This window comes from Anomaloglossus baeobatrachus, chromosome 11, assembly GCF_048569485.1.
Source record: "Anomaloglossus baeobatrachus isolate aAnoBae1 chromosome 11, aAnoBae1.hap1, whole genome shotgun sequence".
Classification (NCBI taxonomy): Eukaryota; Metazoa; Chordata; class Amphibia; order Anura; family Aromobatidae; genus Anomaloglossus; species Anomaloglossus baeobatrachus.
The window spans coordinates 79,463,427-79,488,320 of NC_134363.1; the positions used below are offsets into that span (position 1 = coordinate 79,463,427).

General features: G+C 44.9%; 1 protein-coding gene across 1 annotated transcript in view; it reads left to right on the forward strand.

The window, feature by feature from the left end:
• The window catches only part of LOC142257209 (3-beta-hydroxysteroid sulfotransferase-like), a 109,009-nt gene that overhangs the window by 34,829 nt on the left and 49,286 nt on the right, over positions 1 to 24,894 (forward strand). Inside the window, exons 2-4 of the mRNA XM_075329350.1 lie at positions 21,678 to 21,836; positions 24,034 to 24,242; positions 24,577 to 24,703. Coding sequence (XP_075185465.1) covers positions 21,692 to 21,836; positions 24,034 to 24,242; positions 24,577 to 24,703 — 481 coding nt within the window. The 5' untranslated portion in view covers positions 21,678 to 21,691. The remainder of the gene's footprint in view (positions 1 to 21,677; positions 21,837 to 24,033; positions 24,243 to 24,576; positions 24,704 to 24,894) is intronic.

A 24,894-nucleotide genomic window follows, 5' to 3' on the forward strand; every position in this document is an offset into this window, starting at 1 on the left:
ATGAAAAATCATAGACTTTGCTGGGGAAGCAAAGTCATGCAGTTTTGAGGCCAAAAACGCACCCGAAAAACACGCAAAAACGCCGCGAAAAACGCACTATGCGCACATAGCCTTACATTGATTGATTGGAGTGATGAGGAGGAAAGACAATGAATTCTGTTTTGTCCATGTTCAATTTTAAGAATCGAGCAGAGAAAAAGCTATTTATCTATCTATCTATCTATCTATCTTTGCACACCTTTTACACATTAAAAAAACATTAATTTTAGTGTCGTGTGTTTTTCCAGTATGTGGCACCTGGATGTCACACGGATGGTACACATAGATAGCACAAGGATGACACACACGTACCCACGGATAGTCACACAGATTTAGAAAATGTAATGTGCCACACTGGCGCTTTATGTGCACATGTGTGAAGGGGACCTAAATGAGTCTGACCATGTAAAACACAGGGGATAAAGAGCAGGCAAGGAAAAGACCATATTACTTGAAGAATGTTCTCCAGCAGTCAGGCAGCACCCTCTCTATCTTGTGAGATGCACATAAAACCCTGTCCCAACTAGAGATGAGTGAACCGGCCGCGGTTTGGTTCGAGTTCGGTTCGGCGAACCACTCGAACCCCATAGGAAACAATGGGAGGCAATCACAAACACATAAAAACACATTATAAATGTACACATACAGTTAATAAACATTGCCATAACACTTACCTGTCCCCGTGATCTGTCCTGCACTCTGTCTCCTGCCGCTATTCCATCCGATGATCGCTGAATCTTCCCGGTAACCAGTACTACCAGAAGTGATGTAGGACCTAACGTGACGTTAAAATAGCCATGTGACCAGTCACGTGTCTATTATCTCATTGGCTACAGACTGGTCACATGACTATGGCGCGTCATGCTAGGACCTGTCATTGCATCTCTCTGTTACACGGTGCACGTTTGTGTATCACCGTGTACCAGCGACATGCTCTAGCACACGGTCGACTCCCCGCTATGATTCCCGTTCCCTTAAGGTACCATCACACTAAGCGACGCTCCAGCGATCCCACTAGCAACCTGACCTGGCAGGGATCACTGGAGCGTCGCTACACGAGTTGCTGGTGAGCTGTCAGGCAGATCTCACCAGCAACCAGTGACCAGCCCCCAGCCAGCAGCGACGCGTGAAAGAGATGCTTTGCTTGGTAACTAAGGTAAATATCGGGTAACCAACCCGATATTTACCTTGGTTACCAGTGCACACCGCATAGCGCTGGCTCCCTGCACTCCTAGCCAGAGTACACATAGGGTTAATTTTACCCGATGTGTAGTCTGGCTATGTGTGCACGGAGCAGGGAGCCGGCACTGACAGCGTGACAGCGGCGGACGCTGGTAACGAAGGTAAACATCGGGTAACCAAGAAAAGGGCTTCTTGGTTACCCGATGTTTACCGTGGTTACCAGCGTCCGCAGCAGCCGGCTCCTGACCGGTGACACAGCCAGTCAATAACGGAGATCACCGTTGCCATAGCAACGTGCTTGGTAGCGGTGACGGGGACGTCCCGCTACCAGCACGCAGCGGCACCGGAATCACGTGATCGGAGCAACATTGCTATGGCAACCCGTGCCACCGCTTAGAGCCGGGAGCCTGTGGTCACTCTCACAGAGTGCTTTCTGCACGGAGCACAGCGTCCTTTCTCCCATGCACTGCTGTCTGATGGAGCAGACAGAGCTGCATGTGTTCAAGGAGAAAGAAGACAGAAGACCATGGATCGTGGAGGGGTGACAGGGGGTAATAAAGATGGAGTCTCTAAGTGTGTCTGTGTATTTATTTCTATTAAAGTATTTTTTCTCTGTGTGGTGTTTTTTTTTAACCCTTTATTGGAGATTCTTAATGGCTGGGTCAAACGTGCATGACATTAAGAATCTCTGGCTTAATACTAGCTAGTAAAACATAGCTATTAACTCATTATTACCCAGCCAGCCACCCGGCTTCAGGGCTGCTGGAAGAGTTGGATACAGCGCCAGAAGATGGCGATTCTATGAGAGCGCCATTTTTTGGGGCGGCTGCGGACTGCAATTCGCAGCAGAGGGGCCCAGAAACCTCGGGCTAACCTGTGCTGCAGACCCAATCCCCAGTTGCCTAGTTGTACCCGGCTGGACACAAAAATGGGGCGAAGGCCACGTCGTTTTTTTTTTAAATTATTTCATGAAGTTCATGAAATAATTAAAAAAAGGGCTTCCCTATATTTTTAGTTCACAGCCGGGTACAAATAGGCAGCTGGGGGTTACGGGCAGCCCGTACCTGCCTGCTGTACCTGGCTAGCATACAAAAATATGGCGAAGCCCACGTCATTTTTTTTTAGATTTTTGGCAAAAAAATGCTTCCCTGGATTTTCCATTGCCAGTGAAGGTAACCTTACCCTCAGCTAGCAATACAAAAAATGCAGCGGGAGTCCACATATATTTTTTTAAATTATTTATTTAAATAACTAAAAAAAAAAAAAGGGCTTCCCTGTATTTTGATTGCCTGACATGACAGTGCTGTAAAAATAAATCATTAAAAAAATGACATAGCACTCCGCGATATTTTTGATTCTCAGCGCAGATAAAGCAGACAGCTACGGGCTGCCACCCCCATATGCCTGATTTTTGGTAAGGAGATGGATGTTTGAACACCGCGCCAAAGACCACTGATGCAGGAGATGAATTTAACGTGACTTTATTCCATGTTCAGGTCTACGCGTTTCAGGAGCGTCCGCTCCAGCAAAAAAGGGCAACCAGTCCAGTTAGCCCAGGCCAACACATCTAATCTAATGTGTGCATTAAATTCATCTCCTGCATCAGTGGTCTTTGGCGCGGTGTTCAAACATCCATCTCCTTACCAAAAATCATTATCACAGGGATGACTGCTGCCGTTGACCCAGTATATATGCCTGCATAGTGGTTGTGACTTTCACAACCATACTTGGTGAGTAACCTCTGTGAATCATACCCTTTCTGTTTTGTGGGGTAAGACCCTATTGCGCTCTCTTTCCACAGTGGTTTTCACCCCCATATGCCTGGCGTTACCTTGGCTGGCAATCAAAATACAGGGAATCCCATTAATTTTTTTTATTTAAAAAAATAGTTTAAAAAAAATGACGTGGGGTCTCCCCATTTTTGATAGCCAGCTAGGGTAAAGCAGAAGGCTGTAGCCTGAAAACCACAGCTAGCAGCTTTACTGTGGTTGGGGATCCAATGGGGAGGTCATCCCAGGCTCTTTTTTATAATTATTTTATAAATAATAAAAATTACAAAAAAAAGTAGGGTCCCCCCCAAATTGGATCACCAGCCAAGGTAAAGCGGACAGCTGTGGTCTGGTATTCTCAGGGTGGGAAGGTCCATAGTTATTGGCCCTTCACAGCCTAAAAATAGCAGGCCGCAGGCGCCCCAGAATTGGCGCATCCACTAGATGCGCCAATCATGGCGCTTCACCCCAGCTCATCTCGTGCCCTGGTGCAGTGGCAAACGGGGTAATAAATGGGGTTGATACTAGCTGTAAAGTCACCTGACATCAAGCCCAGCAGTTTGTGATGTCATGGCGTCTATCAGATACCCGACATCACAAACTGTCAGTACTAACAAAACAAATAGACGAAAAAAAATACATTTGAAAAAACACTCCCCAAAACATTCCCTTTTTCACCAATTTATTGTAAGGAAAAAAAATAAAGGGGTCCCACGATGACTCTGGACCATCTAGAATATGGGGGGACACGCTCAGGGAACGTATCCCCCATTTTCTAGGAATGCAGACCCTCCATGTGAGGAGTGTGGGTGCAATGAATCTGCACCCACTCTCCCCGGGTCCACAGCAGCAGAGTCCATGTCGTAACTGTTGTTACCAAAGCTGCAATGCCCTGCTCATGAGGTAAGGGCATGCCTAATCAGGAGAACTATTCTACATTTCCAAATATTGGTATTTGCTGATATTATTGCTATTCCACCTACTATATATTGGGGATAGGATCTTGGAGATGGAATACCCTTTTAAGTCCAGTTATCCAGCTGAATAAATACTAAACAACAGAGCTCGCTATTTAGACATGTTTTTTTGTGGCGTATAACGGACTCTCATGTTTGGTAGTCGTTCAGCAGGGCAACTATAAAAGCAAATCTCTCCATTTGGAAATGTAGTATAGCTCTCCTGATCAACTATGTTCCTTACCTCATGAGCAGGGCATTGCAGTAGCTTACAGATCCATGGTTACCACCACTCACTGTGTCTGAACACAGGAACTTGAGCTGACAGCCGCTCTGTGCATGCGGCAGCGTCTATTGTGAAGGAGGGGGCCACGGTGGATCAACGCTGCACAGGTACCGTGGGACACCGGGGAACACCGGTTGGGTTATAGGGGGTGACCTGGCAGGGCCTGGGGAGGAGTTCTCTGTCGCATGTGTCATGGCACATGCGACAGAAATCAGAGGAGTAGGGTGAATGCGGCCTGTGCGCTGCTGTGCGAGCGGCCATCTTGGATTTTCCGGGAGGGGGTCGGGGGGGGCACTTTGGCGACACCGGGGGACCGGGAGGGGAGATTTATCTCCCATCTGACATGTTTGTTCATGCCACATGGGAGATAAAAAATTTTTTACCGGCACTGTCATTTACTGTAACGTGATCACCGGTATACGGTGTATACCGGTGATCACGTGAGCGGGGACCGGACACACCGGCCTGAATCATGATCTCCGGGGTCTCAGCTACCCCTGAAACCCCGGAGATTTTCTGACGCTGGGGGGCGCTATTCACTTATTTCTGCCTGCTGTTTATAAACGGCAGATCAGAATAAGGCTACATTCACACGACCGATCCGTTTTTGCGGTTTGCAAAAAACGGTCCGTTTTTTTTCACAGGTGCATTCGTGTGGCATCCGTTTCCGTTCCGTATTGTTAGGTCCGGGTGGTGGATCCACTGAGCCGTGCACCCCACCGGAGGCCTGGGTGCACGTTAGCCGGAGCGCTAGCGTGGCAGGGACTGCGTCCCACAAGGGACGGGTAGAACAGTCACTGGGGCTTCAGAGTTCCTGGAGACAGTGCAGGAATCCGGCACAGGTGCCGGGTAAGAATGTCAGGCAATAGTATGATCACAGGACACGGCACAAGGGAGACCTGAGCACCTAGCTTTCAAGACAAGGCTTACAAGACATGTTGATCAGGCTCCGCCCACATGGCAAGGCCAGTCTTATATACCCAGCACAGCCTCATGTCATATTCTGCTGCAGCAGTGCTGGGCCCATAAGACCAGGTGAGTGGGCGCGGCCCGACCCTATACAGAAGCATGAGTCAGACACATGAGACTGGGGACAGGACACAGGAGAGCACGAGCGGGAGCGGCAGCCGTGACCGGTGGACACGTGGACCGGATCAGTGGGTAAGGAGCGGTGCTGAGGCATCAGGAGCGTGACACGTATACGGTCCGTATGTCATCTGTTTGTCATCCGTGTGCCTTCTGGTTTTTTTGGAGGGAAAATACATAAATTTACCCAGGATCCATAGCTTCAACCTACATGAGGCAGTCACATGTTCAGTCCATTTTTTACCTCTTTTCACAGCGTAGTGCGCTCTGGTTAGTTTCCTGTGCTTGTACACTTCATATCAGTCTTTTTTGTCATTATAATGGCAGAAAGACACATAATGTCCCACTCTCCTGCATTTTGTAATTTTGCACCCTTTGGTGCCTTTCATGTGGCACTAAGGGGTGCTTAGCCTTGTATTTACCAAAATAAATAAATAAATTTAAAAAAAAAATGACGTGGGGTTCCCCCTATTTTTGTAGCCAGCTAGGGTAAAGCAGACAGCTGCAGCCTGCAGACAACAACTGGCAGCTTCACCTTGGCTGGTAATCCAAAACTGAGGGCACCCCACGCTGTTATTTTAAATTAAATAATTTAAAAAAAAAAACACGTAGGGGTCCCCCCAAAATTGGACCACCAGCCAAGGTAAAGCAGACAGCTGGGGTCTGATATTCTCAGACTAGGGAGGTCCACTGTTATTGGACACTCCCCAGCCTAAAAATAGCAGGCCGCAGCCGCCCCAGAAATGGCGCATCCATTAGATGCGCCAATCCTGGTGCTTCGCCCCAGCTCATCCTGTGCCCTGGTGCGGTGGCAAACGGGGTAATATATGGGGTTAATACCAGATGTGTAATGTCACCTGGCATCAAGCCCTGGGGTTGGTGAGGTCTGGCGTCTATCAGATACCCGACATCACCAACCCAGTCAGTAATAAAAAAAAAAAAGACGACAAACACATTTTTATTTGAAAAAACACTGCCCAACACATTCCATCTTTCACCAATTTATTAGAAAGAAAAACAAATCCAGGTCTGCTGTAATCCAAGCGTTTCCCATGACAATCCACACTGTCCCAGTCAATGAAGAACAGAATGTTCCCTATTGGCTGGGAGAGCAATGCAGTGACCTGAGCTAACATCAGAAAGTCAGCCCAGGTCACTGCAGGGCATGACAAGTGCTGCTGTCAGGAGCGAGGTACATTACCTGCGCTGATCTCCTGCACTGCTGATACTGCACACTGACTTCAATAACCTTCACAGCCAAGTATAGCGAGCGGCTCGTGACGTCACCGCTAGTGACAGTCTCGGGCCGCAGTGACAGATGTGAAGTGGCAGCCATGGAGGACAGTGTCAGCGCTGAGGTCGGGAGGGCAGGACTTCATCACCGCAGGTAAACCGAGCGGGGCCATGTAAGCGGTGCGAGGTGGGTGGAGCCTAGCGGGGCTATGTGTGCGGTGCAAGGTGGGTGGAGCCTAGCGGGGTAATGTGTGCGGGTGCGAGGTGGGCGGAGCCTAGCAGGGCTATGTGTGCGGTGCCAGGTGGGCGGAGTCTAGCGGGGTAATGTGTGTGGTGTGAGGTGGGCGGAGCCTAGTGGGGTAATGTGTGTGGGTGTGAGGTGGGTGGAGCCAAGCGGGGCCATGTGTGCGGTGCGAGGTGGGCAGAGCCTAGCGGTGTAATGTGTGCAGGTGCTAGGTGGGCGGAGCCCAGTGGCGCCATATGTGCTGTGCCAGGTGGGCGGAGCCTAGCGAGGTAATGTGTGTGGGTGCGAAGTGGGCGGAGCCTAGTGGGGCTGTGTGTGGTGCCAGGTGGGTGGAGCCTAGCGGGGTAATGTGTGCGGGTGCGAGGTGGGCGGAGCCTATCGGGGCTATGTGTGTGGTGCCAGGTGGGCGGAGCCTAGCGGGGTAATGTGTGCGGGTGCGAGGTGGGCAGAGCCTAGCGGGGCTATGTGTGTGGTGACAGGTGGGCGGAGCCTAGCGGGGCTATGTGTGCGGTGTCAGGTGGGCGGAGCCTAGTGGGGTAATGTGTGCGGTGGGAGGTGGGCGGAGCCTAGCGGGGTAATGCGTGCGGGTGCGAGGTGGGCGGAGCCAAGTGGGGCCATGTGTGCAGTGCGAGGTGGGCGGAGCCTAGCGGTGTAATGTGTGCGGGTACGGGGTGGGCAGAGCTTAGCGGGGTAATGTGCGCGGTGTGAGGTGGGTGGAGCCTAGTGGGGTAATGTGTGTGGTTGCGAGGTGGGCTGAGCCTAGCGGGGTAATGTGTGCGGGTGCGAGGTGGGCGGAGCCAAGCGGGACCATATGTGCGGTGCAAGGTGGGCGGAGCCTAGCGGGGTAATGTGTGTGGTGCGAGGTGGGTGGAGCCTAGCGGGGCTGTGTGTGCGGGGTGGGTGGAGCCTAGCGGGGTAATGTGTGCGGGTGCGAGGTGGGCGTAGCCAAGCGTGGCCATGTGTGCAGTGCGAGGTGGGCGGAGCCTAGCGGTGTAATGTGCGTGGGTGCAAAGTGGGCGGAGTAATATGTGCAGTGCGAGGTGGGCGGAGCCTAGCGGGGCTGTGTGCGGTGTGAGGTGGGCGGAGCCTAGTGGGGTAATGTGTGCGGGTGTGAGGTGGGCGGAGCCTAGCGGGGTAATGTGTGCGGGTGCAAGGTGGGCGGAGCCAAGCAGGGCCATATGTGTGGTACTAGGTGGGCGGAGCCTAGTGAGGTAATGTGTGCGGGTGTGAGGTGGGCGGAGTCTAGCGGGGGTATGTGTGCGGTGCGAGGTGGGTGGAGCCTAGCGGGGTAATGTGTGCGGGTGCGAGGTGGGCAGAGCCTAGCAGTGTAATGTGTGCGGGTGCGAGGTGGGCGGAGCCTAGCGGGGTAAAGTGTGCGGGTGCGAGGTGGGCAGAGCCTAGCGAGGTAATGTGTACGGTTGCGAGGTGGGCGGAGCCTAGCGGGGCTATGTGTGCGGTAAGAGGTGGGCGGAGTATAGCGGGGTAATGTGTGCGGTGCGAGGTGGGCAGAGCCTAGCGGGGTAATGTGTGTGGGTGCGAGGTGGGCGGAGCCTAGCGAGGTAATGTGTGCGGGTGCGAGGTGGGCGGAGCCTAGCGGGGTTATGTGTGCGGGTGCGAGGTGGGCGGAGCCTAGCGGGGCCATGTGTGCGGCCGGCGGAGTGCGAAGTGGGTGGAGGCTAGCGGGGCCATGTGGTACTGAGGACTTCAGTGCCGGGGACTGCATGGCTGGGGACAGGTGAGTGTGAATGTGTGTGTGTGAGTGTGTGTGTGTGTGTACATGCTGAGTGCAGGAGGGGGCGAAGCCTAGCGGGGAAGTGACGGCTCCCTGCACGCGTAACCAGGGTAAATATCGGGTTACTAACCAAAGCACTTTGCTTGGATACCCAATGTTTATCTTGGTTACCAGCTTCTGGCAGGCTCTGTAAAAAGCTCGAGTTCTAGTTCGATCTAGATCTAGATCTGTTCCCCCCAAAACCGAACTGCGAACTGGCGAACCTCGAACCTCAAATCACGCTCAACTCTAGTCCTAACACTTTTTGATGCATTTCGCCTAACATTATACACAAAGATACATAACAAATTTTTTTTTGCATTTAGTTTATGATGTGAATTGATAGGCCTCAATTTTTCTTTTATATACAAAAATGGTCGTGCTTCAACAATATTTTGGACCTGAGTTTCATCAGTTTTTCAGTTTATACCATCAGAGTTTAATCTGTGATTTTTCACGTATGAAAAAAAATGACACTGGAAGACTGCAGCAAAATTTGCCAGCTGGTTTCCTCATTGTACAATGGGATGCAGATTCCCAGAAAAAAGAGGTAACTTTTTTTTTGCTTTAGATTAAATGTAGGTTTTCAACCTTCCTAAATCTCCAACATCTTAAGCCAGCTTTACACCTTACAATTAGGTGTGCGATCTCGTATGCGATGTGACACGCCCAGGTCGCATATGTGATTGAATGAGATTGCACGTAGGTCGTTCATTTGCTGTCACACGAGCGTTAGTAGTCTATGTTAAATTGATCAATTTTGTGTGCGATCTTTTAGATCATGTGTTCTGTGACGTATGCATTGGGCACCTTTTTTTTTTTTTTATTTATTGACTTGCCAAGCGTGTGTAATGTGTAGGGATGCGTTTTTACTATGTCATCTGCCATTCAGCTCTGCTACATGGCCGCTGACAGCAGACACAGACAGCCGTGTAGCAGCGGTGAATGGTAGTTCACAGCAGACACAGACAGAGCCGCACTGTCAGAATGAACTCGGGTGAACCTCACCCGACTTCATGGTCATGCTGCGGCTCTGTCTGTGTCGCGTCCCGATTAGCGGTCACCTGTGAAGGACTCACCGGTGACCGCTAAACTCCTGAGTAAGTGAATTGAGCAGCCCTCTCTCATATACTCACCGATCCCCGATCTCCAGCGCTGCACGGCATTCACACTGCTCCGGCGGCTTTTACTATTTTGAAAAAGCCGGCCGCCCATTAAACAATCTCGTATTCCCTGCTTTCCCCGCCCACCGGCGCCTATGATTGGTTACAGTGAGACACGCCCCCACGCTGAGTGACAGGTGTCACACTGCACCCAATCACAGCAGCCAGTGGGCATGTCTATACTGTGCAGTGAAATAAATAATTAAATAATTAAAAAAAACGGCGTGCGGTCCCCCTCAATTTTAAAACCAGCCAGATAAAGCCATACGGCTGAAGGCTGGTATTCTCAGGATGGGGAGCTCCACGTTATGGGGAGCCCCCCAGCCTAACAATATCAGTCAGCAGCCGCCCAGAATTGCCGCATACATTATATGCGACAGTTCTGGGACTGTACCCGGCTCTTCCCGATTTGCCCTGGTGCGTTGGCAAATCGGGGTAATAAGGAGTTATTGGCAGCCCATAGCTGCAAATAAGTCCTAGATTAATCATGTCAGGCATCTCCCCGAGATTTTTTCCATGATTAATCTGTAAATTACAGTAAATAAACACACACACACTTGAAAAAATCCTTTATTAGAAATAAAAAACACACACATATACCCTGGTTCACCACTTTAATCAGCCCCAAAAAGCCCTCCTTGTCCGGCGTACTCCAGGATGCTCCAGCGTCGCTTCCAGCTCTGCTGCATGGAGGTGACCGGAGCTGCAGCAGACACCGCCGCTCCTGTCACCTTCACACAGCAAATGAAGACAGCCGCGCTATCGGCTGAGCTGTCAGTGAGGTTACCCGCTGTCACTGGATCCAGCGGTGGATGCAGCGGTGGCCGCGGGTAACCTCAGTGACAGCTCAGCTGATCGCGCTACTCACCGCTGCTCCTCTCACCTCCACGCAGCAACTGAGGTGAGTAGCGCGATCAGCTGGGCTGTCACTGAGGTTACCCGCGGCCACCGCTGCATCCACCGCTGGATCCACCGCAGGACTCCTTATTACCCCGATTTGCCAACGCACCAGGGCAAATCGGGAAGAGCCGGGTACAGTCCCAGAACTGTCGCATATAATGTATGCGGCAATTCTGGGCGGCTGCTGACTGATATTGTTAGGCTGGGGGGCTCCCCATAACGTGGAGCTCCCCATCCTGAGAATACCAGCCTTCAGCCATATGGCTTTATCTGGCTGGTTTTAAAATTGGGGGGGACCGCACGCCGTTTTTTTTAATTATTTAATTATTTATTTCACTGCACAGTATAGACACGCCCACCAGCTGCTGTGATTGGGTGCAGTGTGACACCTGTCACTCAGCGTGGGGGCGTGTCTCACTGTATCCAATCATAGGCGCCGGTGGGCGGGGAAAGCAGGGAATACGAGATTGTTTACTGGGCGGCCGGCTTTTTCAAAATAGTAAAAGCCGCCGGAGCAGTGTGAATGCCGTGCAGAGCCGGGCCGGGGATCGGGGATCGGTGAGTATGAGAGAGGGGGTAAGAAGAATAGACTGACATGGACAGAGAGAGAGGGACAGAGATAGTGACGGACTGACAGAGATTAGTGAATGACAGACATTGTGAGGCGCTTCAGAACGCAGCTTTTCAGCTCCGCTCTGAAGCAGACCTTTTTTAAGCTGCGGTGCAGAGCGCACACCTGCGCACATAGCCTCAGACATCACAATCGTATGAGGGATGTCACACGTTTCAATTGACTAGTTTCGTACTACTAAACGTCCAATGTATGAGGAATAAACGACGTGTATGCGATCACCGTATTTTCGTTCAATCTTGATCGCACGTAGATGTCACAGACAAATACGTCACGAACGATGCCGGATGTGCGTCACTTACAACTTGACCCCGACGACGGATTGAAAGATTTATTGAAGCGTGTAAAGCAGGCTTTAGCCCATAGTATGAGTTTTTAACCAGCCAGGCCAGCTGTGTAATATGTGCAATTAAAAATGCTAATATCTCTGTAATATGTAATTTCTAACACAAACTTTTGAATACATTAAGTCATTCCCATCATCATTATCATGTGCAGGATCAAAAGCAGGTGGATGACGTAGGCTCAGAGGCTGGGCCTGCACCATACCGAGCATATAAAGGCCTCGACAGACAGCCAGGATCTGCCTTTAATAGCTGCAGGTCCATAGGCCCCCATCAATTTAACACTAGAACTACTGGACTCGTGATACCTATATAGAAATACATAGTGCAAAGTAGTCAAAATGACTACCTCAGTAGTTCTAGTGTTAAAAGAGACCGCAATTCTATCTGTATATAGCAATACTGAAGTATTAGGCTATGTGCGTACGTGTGCGTAATTCATGCAGTTACGCTGCGCTTTGTAGCGCAGCGTAACTGCATGCGTCCTGCGCCCCCTGCACAGTCTATGGAGATTGTGCAGGGGCCGTGCACACGTGGCGTTTTAGAGCGCAGCGCTTCGGCTTCTGCCGAAGCGCTGCGTTCTAAGAAGTGACATGTCACTTCTTCCGTGCGCTTTGCCGGCAGCTCCTGCTCTGTCTATGGCAGGAGCTGCAGGCAGAGCGCATGGAATCGGCTTCTTTTTTTTTTTCACTACGGACATTTCTGCAGCGATTTAAAGCGCACATGTGCTCTTCAGATCGCTGCAGAAATTTCTGCAGTGACTGTACGCAACGTGCGCACATAGCCTTACTGTTTGCAGTCTAAATGATCAGATGATTGCAGGTTCAAGTCTGATAGGAGTACTAACAAGTGCAATAACAAATTAAAATTAATAAAAATTCAAATCATCTTCCCATTAGAAAAACATACAAAACTCAAAATTTGTTTCACTGGATCCATAAAGGTCTGATCTATCAAAATATAAAGTTTATTAACAGAGTAAAAATGATAAATGCCAAAATTTCAATTATTTGATCCCCACAATGACTTAAAAAAATAAATAATGTGATCAAAATGTATCTGGCCAAAGTGACATCAGTAAAAATGTCTACTTGCCCTTCAAAAATGGAACTTTTCAAACAGCTCTGCTGACAAAAAAATTACAATTTAAGAAAATGGAGGCAAAATTTTATCCAAAAGTTTTCACTTCTAAAACAATTTAAAACAATGGTATCTCCGTAATTTACTGACCTGTAAAATAATGATACTGAGTCATTTTTTTACCACACAATAAACATGCACCCAAAAAAATCCACAACAAAAACAATGTTGGAATTGCGTTTTTTTTTAATTTTTCTTGCAATTGGATTTTTTGTTTTTGATTTATTCATAAGTATAACTCATCCTGCTCTGTAGCCTCCCTTCTAACAGTCTCACACCCCTTCAATCTATTCTAAACTATGCTGCCCGGCTAATCCACCTGTCCCCCCCGCTGCGTCCTGACCTCTCCTCTCTGCCAATCCCTCCATTGGCTTCCCATTGCCCAACGACTCCAGTTCAAAACAATAACCATGACCTACAAAGCCATCCACAACCTGTCTCCTCCCTACACCTCTGACCTAGTCTCCTGGTACTTACCTGTACGTAACCTTCGATCCTCACAAGATCTCCTTCTCTACTCCCCTCTTATCTCCTCTTCCCACTATCGCATTCAAGATTTCTCCTGTGCCTCTCCCATACTCTGGATTGCTCTGCCACAACATATCAGACTCTCACCTACCCTGGAAAGCTTCAAAAGAAACCTGAAGACCCACTTCTTCTGACAAGCCTACAACCTGCCATAACAGTCAGTCTGATATAGCGCCGCATAACCAGTTCTACCCTAACCTACTGTATCCTCACCTATCCCTTGTAGACTGTGAGCCCTCGTGGGCAGGGACCTCTATCCTCCTGTACCAGTCTGTGTCTTGTATTGTTTATGATTATTGTACTTGTCCCTATTATGTATACCCCTTTCACATGTAAAGCGCCATGGAATTGATGGCGCTATAATAATAAATAATAATAATAATAATCCTGCTAAAAAAACAGATCCTTGTTTGTCAACAAATTAAGAGAAGAGCTTAAATGTGTAGATTGGGACAAAGTCATAATAACTGGGGATACCGAACATAAATGGGGTAAGTTTAAGGATATACTACTAGAGTCCTGTAAAAAACATATACCCTCTGGTAATAAAATGTCCAGGAATAAAAAGAAACCACTATGGATAAATAAGACTGTACAAAGTATAATAAAACAAAAACAAAAGGGCATTTAAAATCTTAAAGGCTGAGAATACAGAAATGGCATTTCAGAAGTATAAAGATATCAATAGGAAATGTAAAAAAGAAATCAAACAAGCAAAATTAGCTACTGAAACAAAAATCGCCAATGACATTAAAATAAATCCCAAAATCTTTTATAAATACATTAATGCCAAAAGGAAAACAAAGGATAGTATCGGCCCCTTAAAATATAACAAGTTAGTTATAGAGGACAAAGAAAAGACTGAGATATTAAATAGGCATTTCTCATCTGTACTCACCAAGGAACTGACTGTACCAGGGATCATTCAACAAGTGAAAAATCAAAGTTCACCACCCGATATAATTGATTTAACACAAGATGAAGTACGCCTACGTCTGAGTAAATTAAACATTGACAAATCCCCAGGGCCAGATGGCATTCATCCACGAATATTGAGGGAATTCAGCTCCGTAATCGACAGACCGCTGTATCTCATCTTTTTAGACTCACTTGTAACAGGGTTGGTGCCTCAGGATTGGAGGATTGCTGATGTGGTACCGATATTTAAGAAAGGTAAGAGGGTAGATCCAGGCAACTACCGTCCAGTAAGCCTGACATCAGTAGTATGCAAAGTTTTTGAGGGCATTTTAAGGGATGACATGCAAAAATATATTGCAGAAAATAATATGATAACTGACAAACAGCATGGATTCATGAAAGATAAGTCGTGTCTAACCAACCTGTTGGGGTTCTATGAGGGGGTAAGTTCAAACCTGGATATTGGTAATGCAGCTGATGTGATTTATTTGGACTTTGCAAAGGCATTTGATACTGTACCACATAATAGCCTTATACTAAAGCTCCAGAAGCAAGGACTAGGGGACACAATATGCAACTGTGTAAGGAATTGGCTAAAAGATAGGAAACAAAGAGTAGTCATAAATGGTACATTCTCTAAATGGGCTATAGTCAGCAGTGGGGTGCCGCAGGGATCTGTGCTTGGACCAATTCTTTTTAATCTCTTTATTAATGACCTTGTGGATGGGATTGATAGTACAGTGTCAGTCTTTGCCGATGACACCAAACTATGTAGGATATTAAAAACTGACCTGGATAGTACAATATTACAAAAAGATCTGGATAAGATGTCAGAATGGGCAGATACTTGGCAAATGAGATTTAATGTTGATAAATGTAAAGTAATGCACCTAGGACGGAGTAATCCTATAGCTGCGTATACATTAAATGGAAGTAAACTCGGGACTACAGAACAGGAGAAGGACTTGGGTATTCTCATTACAAATAAGCTGAGCAGCAGCACTCAATGTCAAGCAGCAGCTGCTAAAGCAAACAAGATTTTAGGGTGTATAAAAAGAGAGATTAGATCCCGTGATCCCAACGTATTGTTACCCCTCTATAAATCACTTGTAAGGCCACATCTGGAATACGGGATCCAGTTTTGGGCTCCACATTTTAAAAAGGATATTCAGAAGTTAGAGTCAGTTCAAAGGCGGGCAACTAGACTATTACAAGGAATGGAAGGCCTCCCATATGATGACAGGTTGAAAAAGTTAGATATGTTTAGCTTAGAAAAAAGACGTCTCAGAGGAGATCTCATTTATATGTATAAATACATGTGTGGTCAATATAAAGGACTGGCACATGACTTATTTCTTCCAAAGACAGTACTAAGGACCAGGGGGCACTCACTGCGAGTGGAAGAAAAGCGATTCCAACAGCTAAATAGGAAAGGGTTCTTTACAGTTAGAGCAGTCAGACTGTGGAATGCCCTACCGCAAGAGGTAGTAATGGCAGATACTATAACAGCTTTCAAAAAAGGGCTGGATGATTTCCTCAGTACACACAACATTGTTGGTTATAAATGACTTAGTGACTAAATGTAGAACTGGTGGAGGAAGGTTGAACTAGATGGATCTAGGTCTTTTTTCAACCTAAGTAACTATGTAACTATGTATATGGATGGAACAAAAAGGTATGAAGCCTGGAGAGAGGGGACAAGCAAAAACTAAAATTGGCACCAATGTGAAGGGGTTAATTCTGTAAATTAGTCGAAGTCCTGTAGAACTGCAGTCACAGATTCATAAAAGTTGCTTTTCATAGCAGCTACAATACCTCCCCTCCTTGCATTACATAAACACTTTTTAGATATTTCCAGTTTTGAATTTTCCAAATATAACTTAGTCACTTATATGCCAGTAACCTTTGGATTAGTAAACACAGCATTGTTAAACACGTAAGACCGTATGATAGTATTCAGCCGTCACAACCAGGTTTGACCTTCCTGACCCTATTTTCTAAATGTGATGTGTTATTTTTTTTTTTGTAATAGATTAACAATGCTTCTACTTATCTAAATAGTTCTGAAATATTTTTTTTTTATCTCATGACACATTGTATTATATCTTAGTAGTATATTTAGGTTGATATGTTTTGTGTAATTTTATTCTGTTTGTCAGAAGTTTTACATTTTTTTTAAATTGTCAGTCATGCCATATAAAACTATTCAGAATTAACATTTATCATAATTCTAGTCTATGTTTGCAGCATTTTTTAAACATCCCTTTATTATTTTAGGAAGTTAGAAGGTTTAGAAGTTTGACAACAGTTTTCTACATTCTCAACAAAATGTACAAAACGTTTTCTTCAGGGATGAATTTTGAGGTAGCTTTGATAGGATTTTTATATTAGAATCTAACCACAAGTGCAAAAGTGACAAAATTTAAAAAAAATCATCCACAACTAGTCTTACCTAGCTTCTCTCAATAGAACAGAATTGAGAGCAGTGCAGAAGTCTAGTGTACATGTGATCACAAGAATGCAAATCACATACAAGTGGTCACATGCCTGTCCACCTCCACAGGGAATACAGGCAAATCGCTCACTGTAGAGAGACTGCAGACTTTCTATTTCAGACAACCCTTTTAAACTAACCATTTAATACAAAACTTTTGGGAACTTTAACTCTCTGTGCTAAAGTCACTATAGTTCTGTTTCTTCTGTAATATAGCCTTAAAAATCTATAAATTATTGTATTACAATTTTCATGTCCTTCAGAAAAACATTCATGCATTCTTCTTTATTCCCATAAGTAGGTCAGCTGTCTGAAGCTGATATGATAATACTTGGAAAGATAACCTATAAAACCTAATTAGTGAAAAGGGAAGGAGAACAGAATGCATTTGTATGGATTCTTCTTGGCAGTGTTCCTTCACTATATTAGGTGTTTGTCCTCTAAAAATGACAATTACGTGTCCGTACTTTATTTGTATATGCCCTTTTCTTTTACAGTATAATTTATGTTTATGTTCTAGACACACACTCATTTTCAGTATATACCTTAGATAGTAACGAATTTAGGCACTGGCTTAATTAGTTAAGAGTGATAACTTTCACTGTTGTCAACCCTGTAGAACATTTTCTAATGATAGCCTAAAATCCCTTTCCTGCACTATTTTTTATTAATATGATAAGCCTATGTTGACATTGTACTTGTTTGTTCCATTTCAGGTACAGACAGTCCAAAATGGATTATTTTCATAACTGATGCAAATGGAAGTAAAGGGATACATATATTATTATGGGGAACATCTGGGTTCTATTTTGTGTCTGATTTTGGAACAGAAGAATATTTTTTTGTTCATTATAAAAACTTACAGACACTACTTAGTGATGAGCATATTAATTTCCCAATTTTATAACATCCACTACTCTTTAAAAGCTTTGTAAATCTACCAGAAAACTTCTTTAAAGAGAACCTATAATGTAAAAAATGCTATTAACTAGCATATATAGGGGCAAACTTTATTCTTCTGAGCAACCTCAGGCATTCATTCTTGGATGCATGGCCGGTGCAGTTTAAGTCACCGCTCAGTGGAAAGAGAGCAGTGGTTGTAACCAGCCAGGTCAGCAATGTATCAATTCAAAGCTGGCTGTCAGTGCCAAGGGTGCAGTTACAGCCGCCACTCACTATGTACTCAGCAGTGACTGAAACCATGCTTGTTGTTCTCCTATAACTTAATGCCTGAGGCTGTTGGGATGGGTAAAGTTTATTTCCTCCTGGCAGCGGGCTTTCAGCACAGTGGCCATACTCTGTCAGAACGCTATTATCCTGCAGATTAACTCCATATCTGCCTGGCAGTGGCGTAACTACCACGGTCGCAGCGGTCGCGATCGCGACCGGGCCCGGGAGGTCAGGGGCCCGGCGGCTGCCAGGCAGATCGGCAGCCAGCTCCTGTCAGTGTGAGAGGAGCTGCGCTGATCTGTCACAGACCTCGCAGCCGCTATTTGACCCGCTGCCGCCGCCGACACCGGGCCCCCCTGCCTGATGTCAGCGGCGCCACCGGGGCCCCCTACCTGGTGTCAGCGGCTGCAGCGTCTTCCCCGTCACCGCGCACACTAATGATGAAGCATAGCGCAGCCGGTGCCACGCTATGCATCACCATTCTCCCCCTGTGCGATGACGTCACTCCCGAGCGACTGCTGTGCTGAGTGCACAGAGTGCAGGACAGGAGGACGCCAACCGCAGCACCGGGAGAACGAGCAGCGGGGAGGACAGCAGCGGTGGAAGGAAGAGAGAAGGTGAGTACTTGGTTTTTTTTTTAATATAAGTGAGTAAACGGTGGCCAGAGGCTTGGGAAGGGAGTTCTGGGGAAGCTGCTTTATTGTACATGGAAGCCTGGAGAGGCTGCTTTATACATGGAGGTCTGAGGAGGCTGCATTATATGTGGAGGTCTGGGGTAGCTGCATTATTATACAAGGAGGCCTGGAGAGGCTGCTTTATACATGGAGGTCTGAGGAGGCTGCATTATATATGGAGGCCTGGAGAGGCTGCTTTATACATGGAGGTCTGTAGAGGCTGCTTTATACATGGAGGTCTGGGGAGGCTGCATTATATATGGAGGTCTGGGGTGGCTGCATTATTATACATGGAGGCCTGGAGATACTGCATTATACATGGAGGCCTGGAGATACTGCATTATACATGGAGGCCTGAGGAGGCTGGGTGCATTGTTATACATGGAGGCCTGGTATGGAGAGACTGGGTGCTATATTATACATGGAGGCCTGAGGAGGCTGGGTGCATTGTTATACATGGAGGCCTTGAGAAGCTGGCTGCTACATTATACATGGAGGCCTGAGGAGGCTGGCTGCATTATTATACATGGAGGCCTGGTGAGGCGGCTGCATTATTATATATGGAGGTCTGGGAGGGCTGCATAATACAAAATGAAGGACACCTTATACATGGAATATAGGGGTGCCTTATGCATGGAGGAGTATGGGGCTGCATAATGCAATATGAAGTTTTATGGGGTTGCGTTATAATACATATAGGACTATGGGGGCTACATTATAATATATGGAGGACTATGGAGGCTACCTTATACATGGACTATGGGGGTGCATTATAAAACATTGGGGACTATGTGGTGCAGTGTAATATATGGAGAACTATGGGGTGAATTATAATATATGGAGAACTATGAGAAATTCATTATAATTGGAGGGCTACTTTATACAAGGAGGACTATAGGGCTGCATTATAATATATGGAGGCCTATGTGGTGCAGTATAATACATGGAGAACTATGGGGTGAATTATAATGTATGGAGAACTATGGGAAATGCATTATAATACATGGAGGACTATGAGAAATTCAAGATAATAATTGAAGGGCTACTTTATACATGGAGGATTATGGGGGTGCATTATAATATATGGAGGACTATGTGGTGCAGTATTATATATTGAGTACTATGGGGTGAATTATAATGCATGGAGAACGATGGGAAATGCATTATAATACATGGAGGACTATGGAAGTGTATTCTAATATATGAAGGGTTATGTGGGACCCTTTATACTATTTGGAAGGCTATGTGGGTGCCATTATTGTATTTGGAGAACTATATACAAGGGGGGACAAAGATACAAGCAGGGGATGGGAACGTTTTGTGCTGAGGGAAAAAGGCTCTTTTCCCTCAGCACCCAGCTTTCCCATGCTCTGCTATACATCTTCTCTCAGCACCCAGCTTTCCCATGCTCTGCTATACATCACGTCTCAGTACCCAGCTTTCCCATGCTCTGATATGGGAAAGCTGGGCGCTGAGGGAAAGATGTATAGCAGAGCATGGGGAAGCAGTGTGCCGAGGACAAGATGGATATCAGAAAATAGGAAAGCTGGGTGCTGATAGAGGGATTTCAGATACATTCAATCAATAAAGTGCAAATTGCTCTTGCGGTTCATGCCTAGAGGAGATCGTGTATCCATAGCAAAAATCCAAAATGTTTCTCTGCGTAATAATAATTCCTTCAAATTACCTCCTCTCTTCGGCAATCTAACCTTCTCAAGAGCAACCACCTGCAAAGTGTTGATATTACCAGCATGTTTAGAAAAAAAATGCTGTGATGCCCCAGATAGATTCCTGGTAGTAGTAGTGTGATTAGAGTCATAAACATGCTCTGAAATCCTACGTCTCGAAGGACGGGTCGTACTGCCAATATACGGAAGGCAGCATTCACTGCAGGAAATACAGTAGATAACATGATCGGTGCCGCAATTTATCATATCCTTAATTTTAAAAATCTTTCCATTAATATTGGAAGAAAAATTTTGTGCACCGACCATGAATCTACAAAGACCGCAGGATTTACCCCCACACTTGTAAGACCCACATGTTGGAAGCCAATTAAGACTAGTATTAGGATTAACATTTCTCCGAGTTGAAGCTGTGTGATCACTAGGGGATAATCGACTGCCCAGAGATGCGTTTTTCCTAGACACAAATTTCACACCTTGATCAAGAATTTTGTATAGGGTTTCATCTGACAAAAGAATAGGGAGGAATCTCCTAATAATATTTGTAACCTGATGATAATTTCTACTATATTTAGTAGAAAAAAACACAGGTTTTTTTTATCAAAATTAAAAGTTTTTTTCTTTTTATTCACTGACATATCAAGATATTGTTCCCTATCCTTGAGATTCACTTTATTTTTGGAATGATCCAGATGAGCTTGGGAGTAACCCATCGCTTTAAATCTCTCATCAATAATTGTAAATTCTTCAGCCAAATCAGCAGCAGTGGTACAATATCTGACCGCTCTGACATATTCACCCGCTGGTATATTTTGGATCACATGACGGGGATGGCAACTTTTGGCATGTAAAAGTGAGTTGCCAGAGCAAGGTTTACGGTACAGTTTGCTTTCAATAACCCCCGTCATGTGATTACCATAAAGGGACATATCCAAAAAGCTGATCTTTGTAAGATGATGCTGATATGTGAAGGAAAGATTGTGTGCATTATTGCTGATATGGCTGATAAAGTCACCAACAGTTTCAGAGGCTCCCTGCCATATAATTAAGACAGCATCAAGATATCTCAAGTATATGGCAGTATCAGAAAGAAAGGGGTTGGAGAGATTAAATATGAATTGTTCCTCCCACCAGTGCAAAAAAATGCATGCTAATGAGGGCGAAAATTTCGCCCCCATCGAACAGCCTTGAAGCTGAAGATAGAACACCCCCAAAAATGAAGAGTATACTAAGTCGACCTAAGGAGACATATAGGCCACGTAATGCCCCATTCTGAATTTAATGCAAATAGTCTCTTCAGAAGCAAGATAACATGACTGCATGAAGTACAGTTATTAATACAAACTTTTGGGGATCTATTTCTAGCTTTGGATACAACATTTGAAAAAAACAAACCGAATATAAAAAAAAAAAAATAAAATGAAATTGTGAACTGGTTCTTACTCCATATATTTTTTTCCCAAGAAAATCTTTTCATCATGATAGAATGTGAAAGAACATATATGGATTATGAGGATATAAGAGTACCTCGGGGTGTGCACACAGTGGAAAGCATGAACTATGCATGGAAGGAATTTGAAGCACGTGATGATGATGTTTTCAATATAACATATCCCAAATCAGGTAACTAATGTAATTGTTGAATTTTCAAGCAAAATACTTTACTTTGTAATCATACCTTTAAAAGGGTGCTTCAATCATTGACATTTTTGAGACATGGGCAAACATACTGTTGGTGCAGTCTGAGCAGACGTACAGACTCCTATGAGGTAAGGAGGTCACTCCCATCTCCAAAGATGGTGGAATTGTGCATTATAATATGCTATTGGACTGCAAGAAGCCCATAGATTGTTCTTGCACAGGGGCCTCTTCTGTCTGCCAGCAGTTTCTCTCAGGATGAACAATGTGATCTGCTGCCCAAAATCAAACATGTGCAATCAACATCCCTCATAACCATAAATCATACGGCACCCTAATCCATACCAGACTGTCCTTCAGCAAAATTCATCGATATTGGTTCAGCCACCATTAGTCTAATGTATATGGGACTTAAAGGCATATTAACCCCTTCACGACCTTGAACATACCAGTACGTCCAAGGTCATGTCTGTCCCTTTAATGCAAGCCCGCTTCTTTCCACGCAAATGCTGGCTGATTTGATCAGTTAGCATGTGCTGCTAACCGGTGTGTGTGTGGCTCTCTCCTTCTGTTAACCAGTAAAAATCTGTCTATCAATCTCTGACAGTGGAATTTAAAGCTCACCGGCGAGGAGTGTCATTCTCTGCTGTCATTGGCGAGCCCGTGACATCATTGTGGGGTGCCAATTGGTTGCCATCAGAATATACGTACAGTTATGCACTCACTCTAATTTTCTAATTTTGTATGTTTTTTAGACTTGCTAGTGTGGGGATATGAGAATCCCTGGAATATAAATATATAAGTATAACACTGCACACTCCCTATTTAGCAAAAAGTTGCAAGAGACAGTATTTTTTCATGCAAGATTAACAAATAGTTTATTTACAACAGCGATAACTGAGATTCTTTTTTAACGTTTTGGTCCTCCTGGACCTTGGTCACAATTAATCGCTAATTTGCATGTAATCATGCATAACAGGATCATGTGGAGATCTGTTAAGTCTCTTTAGTGTGGTCACTTGACTGTTTGAAATATAGCTAGCTAAGATATGAGTGCAGGATTGCACTGGGAGTGATTCAAAGGTATCAGGTTATGTGGGATGTAGTCACACCTCCTCCGTAGCAAGCCAGGTTGCGGTCCTGCTTGTTATGTCTGCCAGTCCTCTGGATTTGTGGCTGTGTGCCATGACAGCCAGAGGTCAGCTGATGATCACTGTCATGGTGAACTTCCTGTGAAAGCTGGCTGAATGTTCCCATTCACAGGAGATCAGCATATTTGTTGTTCAGAGCAGATATAGTTTTTGAATGTAGTGTGTCAAAAGAAAACCTCTGCCCTCCCTCTCTCAGGAAATGTTCAGTTGTGGTTGTATGTGGTTAGAGAGCCAAATTGGCTAATCATTGACTTCCATTATACTCTTTACTCAAGTTGAGCACTTTCAGAGCGTCTCACCTGCTTATCTCAAGTATCGGGCATCCAAGCGATTTAGTGCTCACCCATCTCTAGTGATAAGTAAAAAAAAAAAAATGCATTCAACACAAAAACCTGATTTAATCCATTGGTCGTTGTGAGATTATAGCTTGCCTTTAATTTTTCTGTCAATTGTCAAAATCTTTGACTAATTTAAAAACTTAATTTTTGGGGGACATTGCTAAAATAGGCAATAGTATACTTTCACACCCCAAGAAACATAAATTCATGTATAGTTTTTATATAATAAATATTTTTTTGTGTTTATTTACTATTTTTTTAAATGATAATGATTGGGCCAGATTATTCCAAGATTTCATGCCAGAATTTCATGCCAGAATTCTGATGTGAAAAGATTGGTGCCGGAATGGCTAGTTAATTTGGGGGTTGGGCTACGTGACAAATCCCAATCCTTATGGTGCCAGGCAACCTAGTGAATTATACTTAAATCAAAGAATAATCACTGAGATGTAAGTACCCCTGCCAGGACACTGAACAGATAACTTGACTGTTAGTTCCTCTTCAATATTTGTTTAATTGTTGTATGTTTTTTCTTCATTTATGTTATGTTTTCTTCAGTATCATGATTGCAACTATTTCATGTTCTTTAGGATGACATTTGCATTTGTCATTGTCTTTCTATACCTATTAAATAAAATAAATTGCTAAAAAGACATACGAAATGTACACTTAAATATGTGTATTGTGTTATAGGCACCACATGGCTCCAAGAAATCCTCTCTCTCATCTACAGCAATGGAGATCCTATACCAGTAAAAACAACCTTTAGCTGGGATCGTGTGCCTTGGATTGAGCAGCATGCTGGACGAAGCCTGATTGAGAACAAACCATCGCCTCGACTTATTACAACACATCTCCCTATCCATCTATTTCCACAATCGTTTCCTAAGACCAAAGCCAAGGTTTGTGATGTTTAAATGGTGTTTCAGGAAGTAAATTTGAAACATATGAGGCCATGGAGGTTAAAACAGATCTCCATTTCAGTCTACGTTGCCTATATGAAGGAAATATGTCGCCATAAAATAAGATTTGTCTTTTGGTGAAATGCAGACCAAGCAAAATAATACTGATGTGCCTAAATCTATACCTTGACATTAAGAAAAATATTTTTACTCCAATTATTCAAATTTGTTCCCTGTTATGTACGTTCTAAAAATTTCCTTAAAATTTTATGACAACTTTGTATTGTGTAAGAATTTCTCAATGCCGTACTTTTTTAATCTGTTTGTGTGTTAGGCGATCTACACAATAAGGAATCCTAAAGATGTGTGCGTTTCCCTTTACTACTTCTCCAAGATTGCACAATTTATGGAATGCAGGGATGAATTTCAAGATTTTGTCTCTTTGTTTCTAAGCAAAGACAGTAAGTATTTCATTTCTATTGATTGCTGACTGTATTTTTCAAGACAAAAATTAGTCTCTAGGTAGTTCTGATATATTGCCGCTGTTCTTTCCATATACTTCTAAAGGCAGCAGCTATAACCTGATCTCTCAGTAATTGTAAGGCCAGACCAAGATGTACAGAGATTGCCTTTATACATGTTGTTCTGCTGG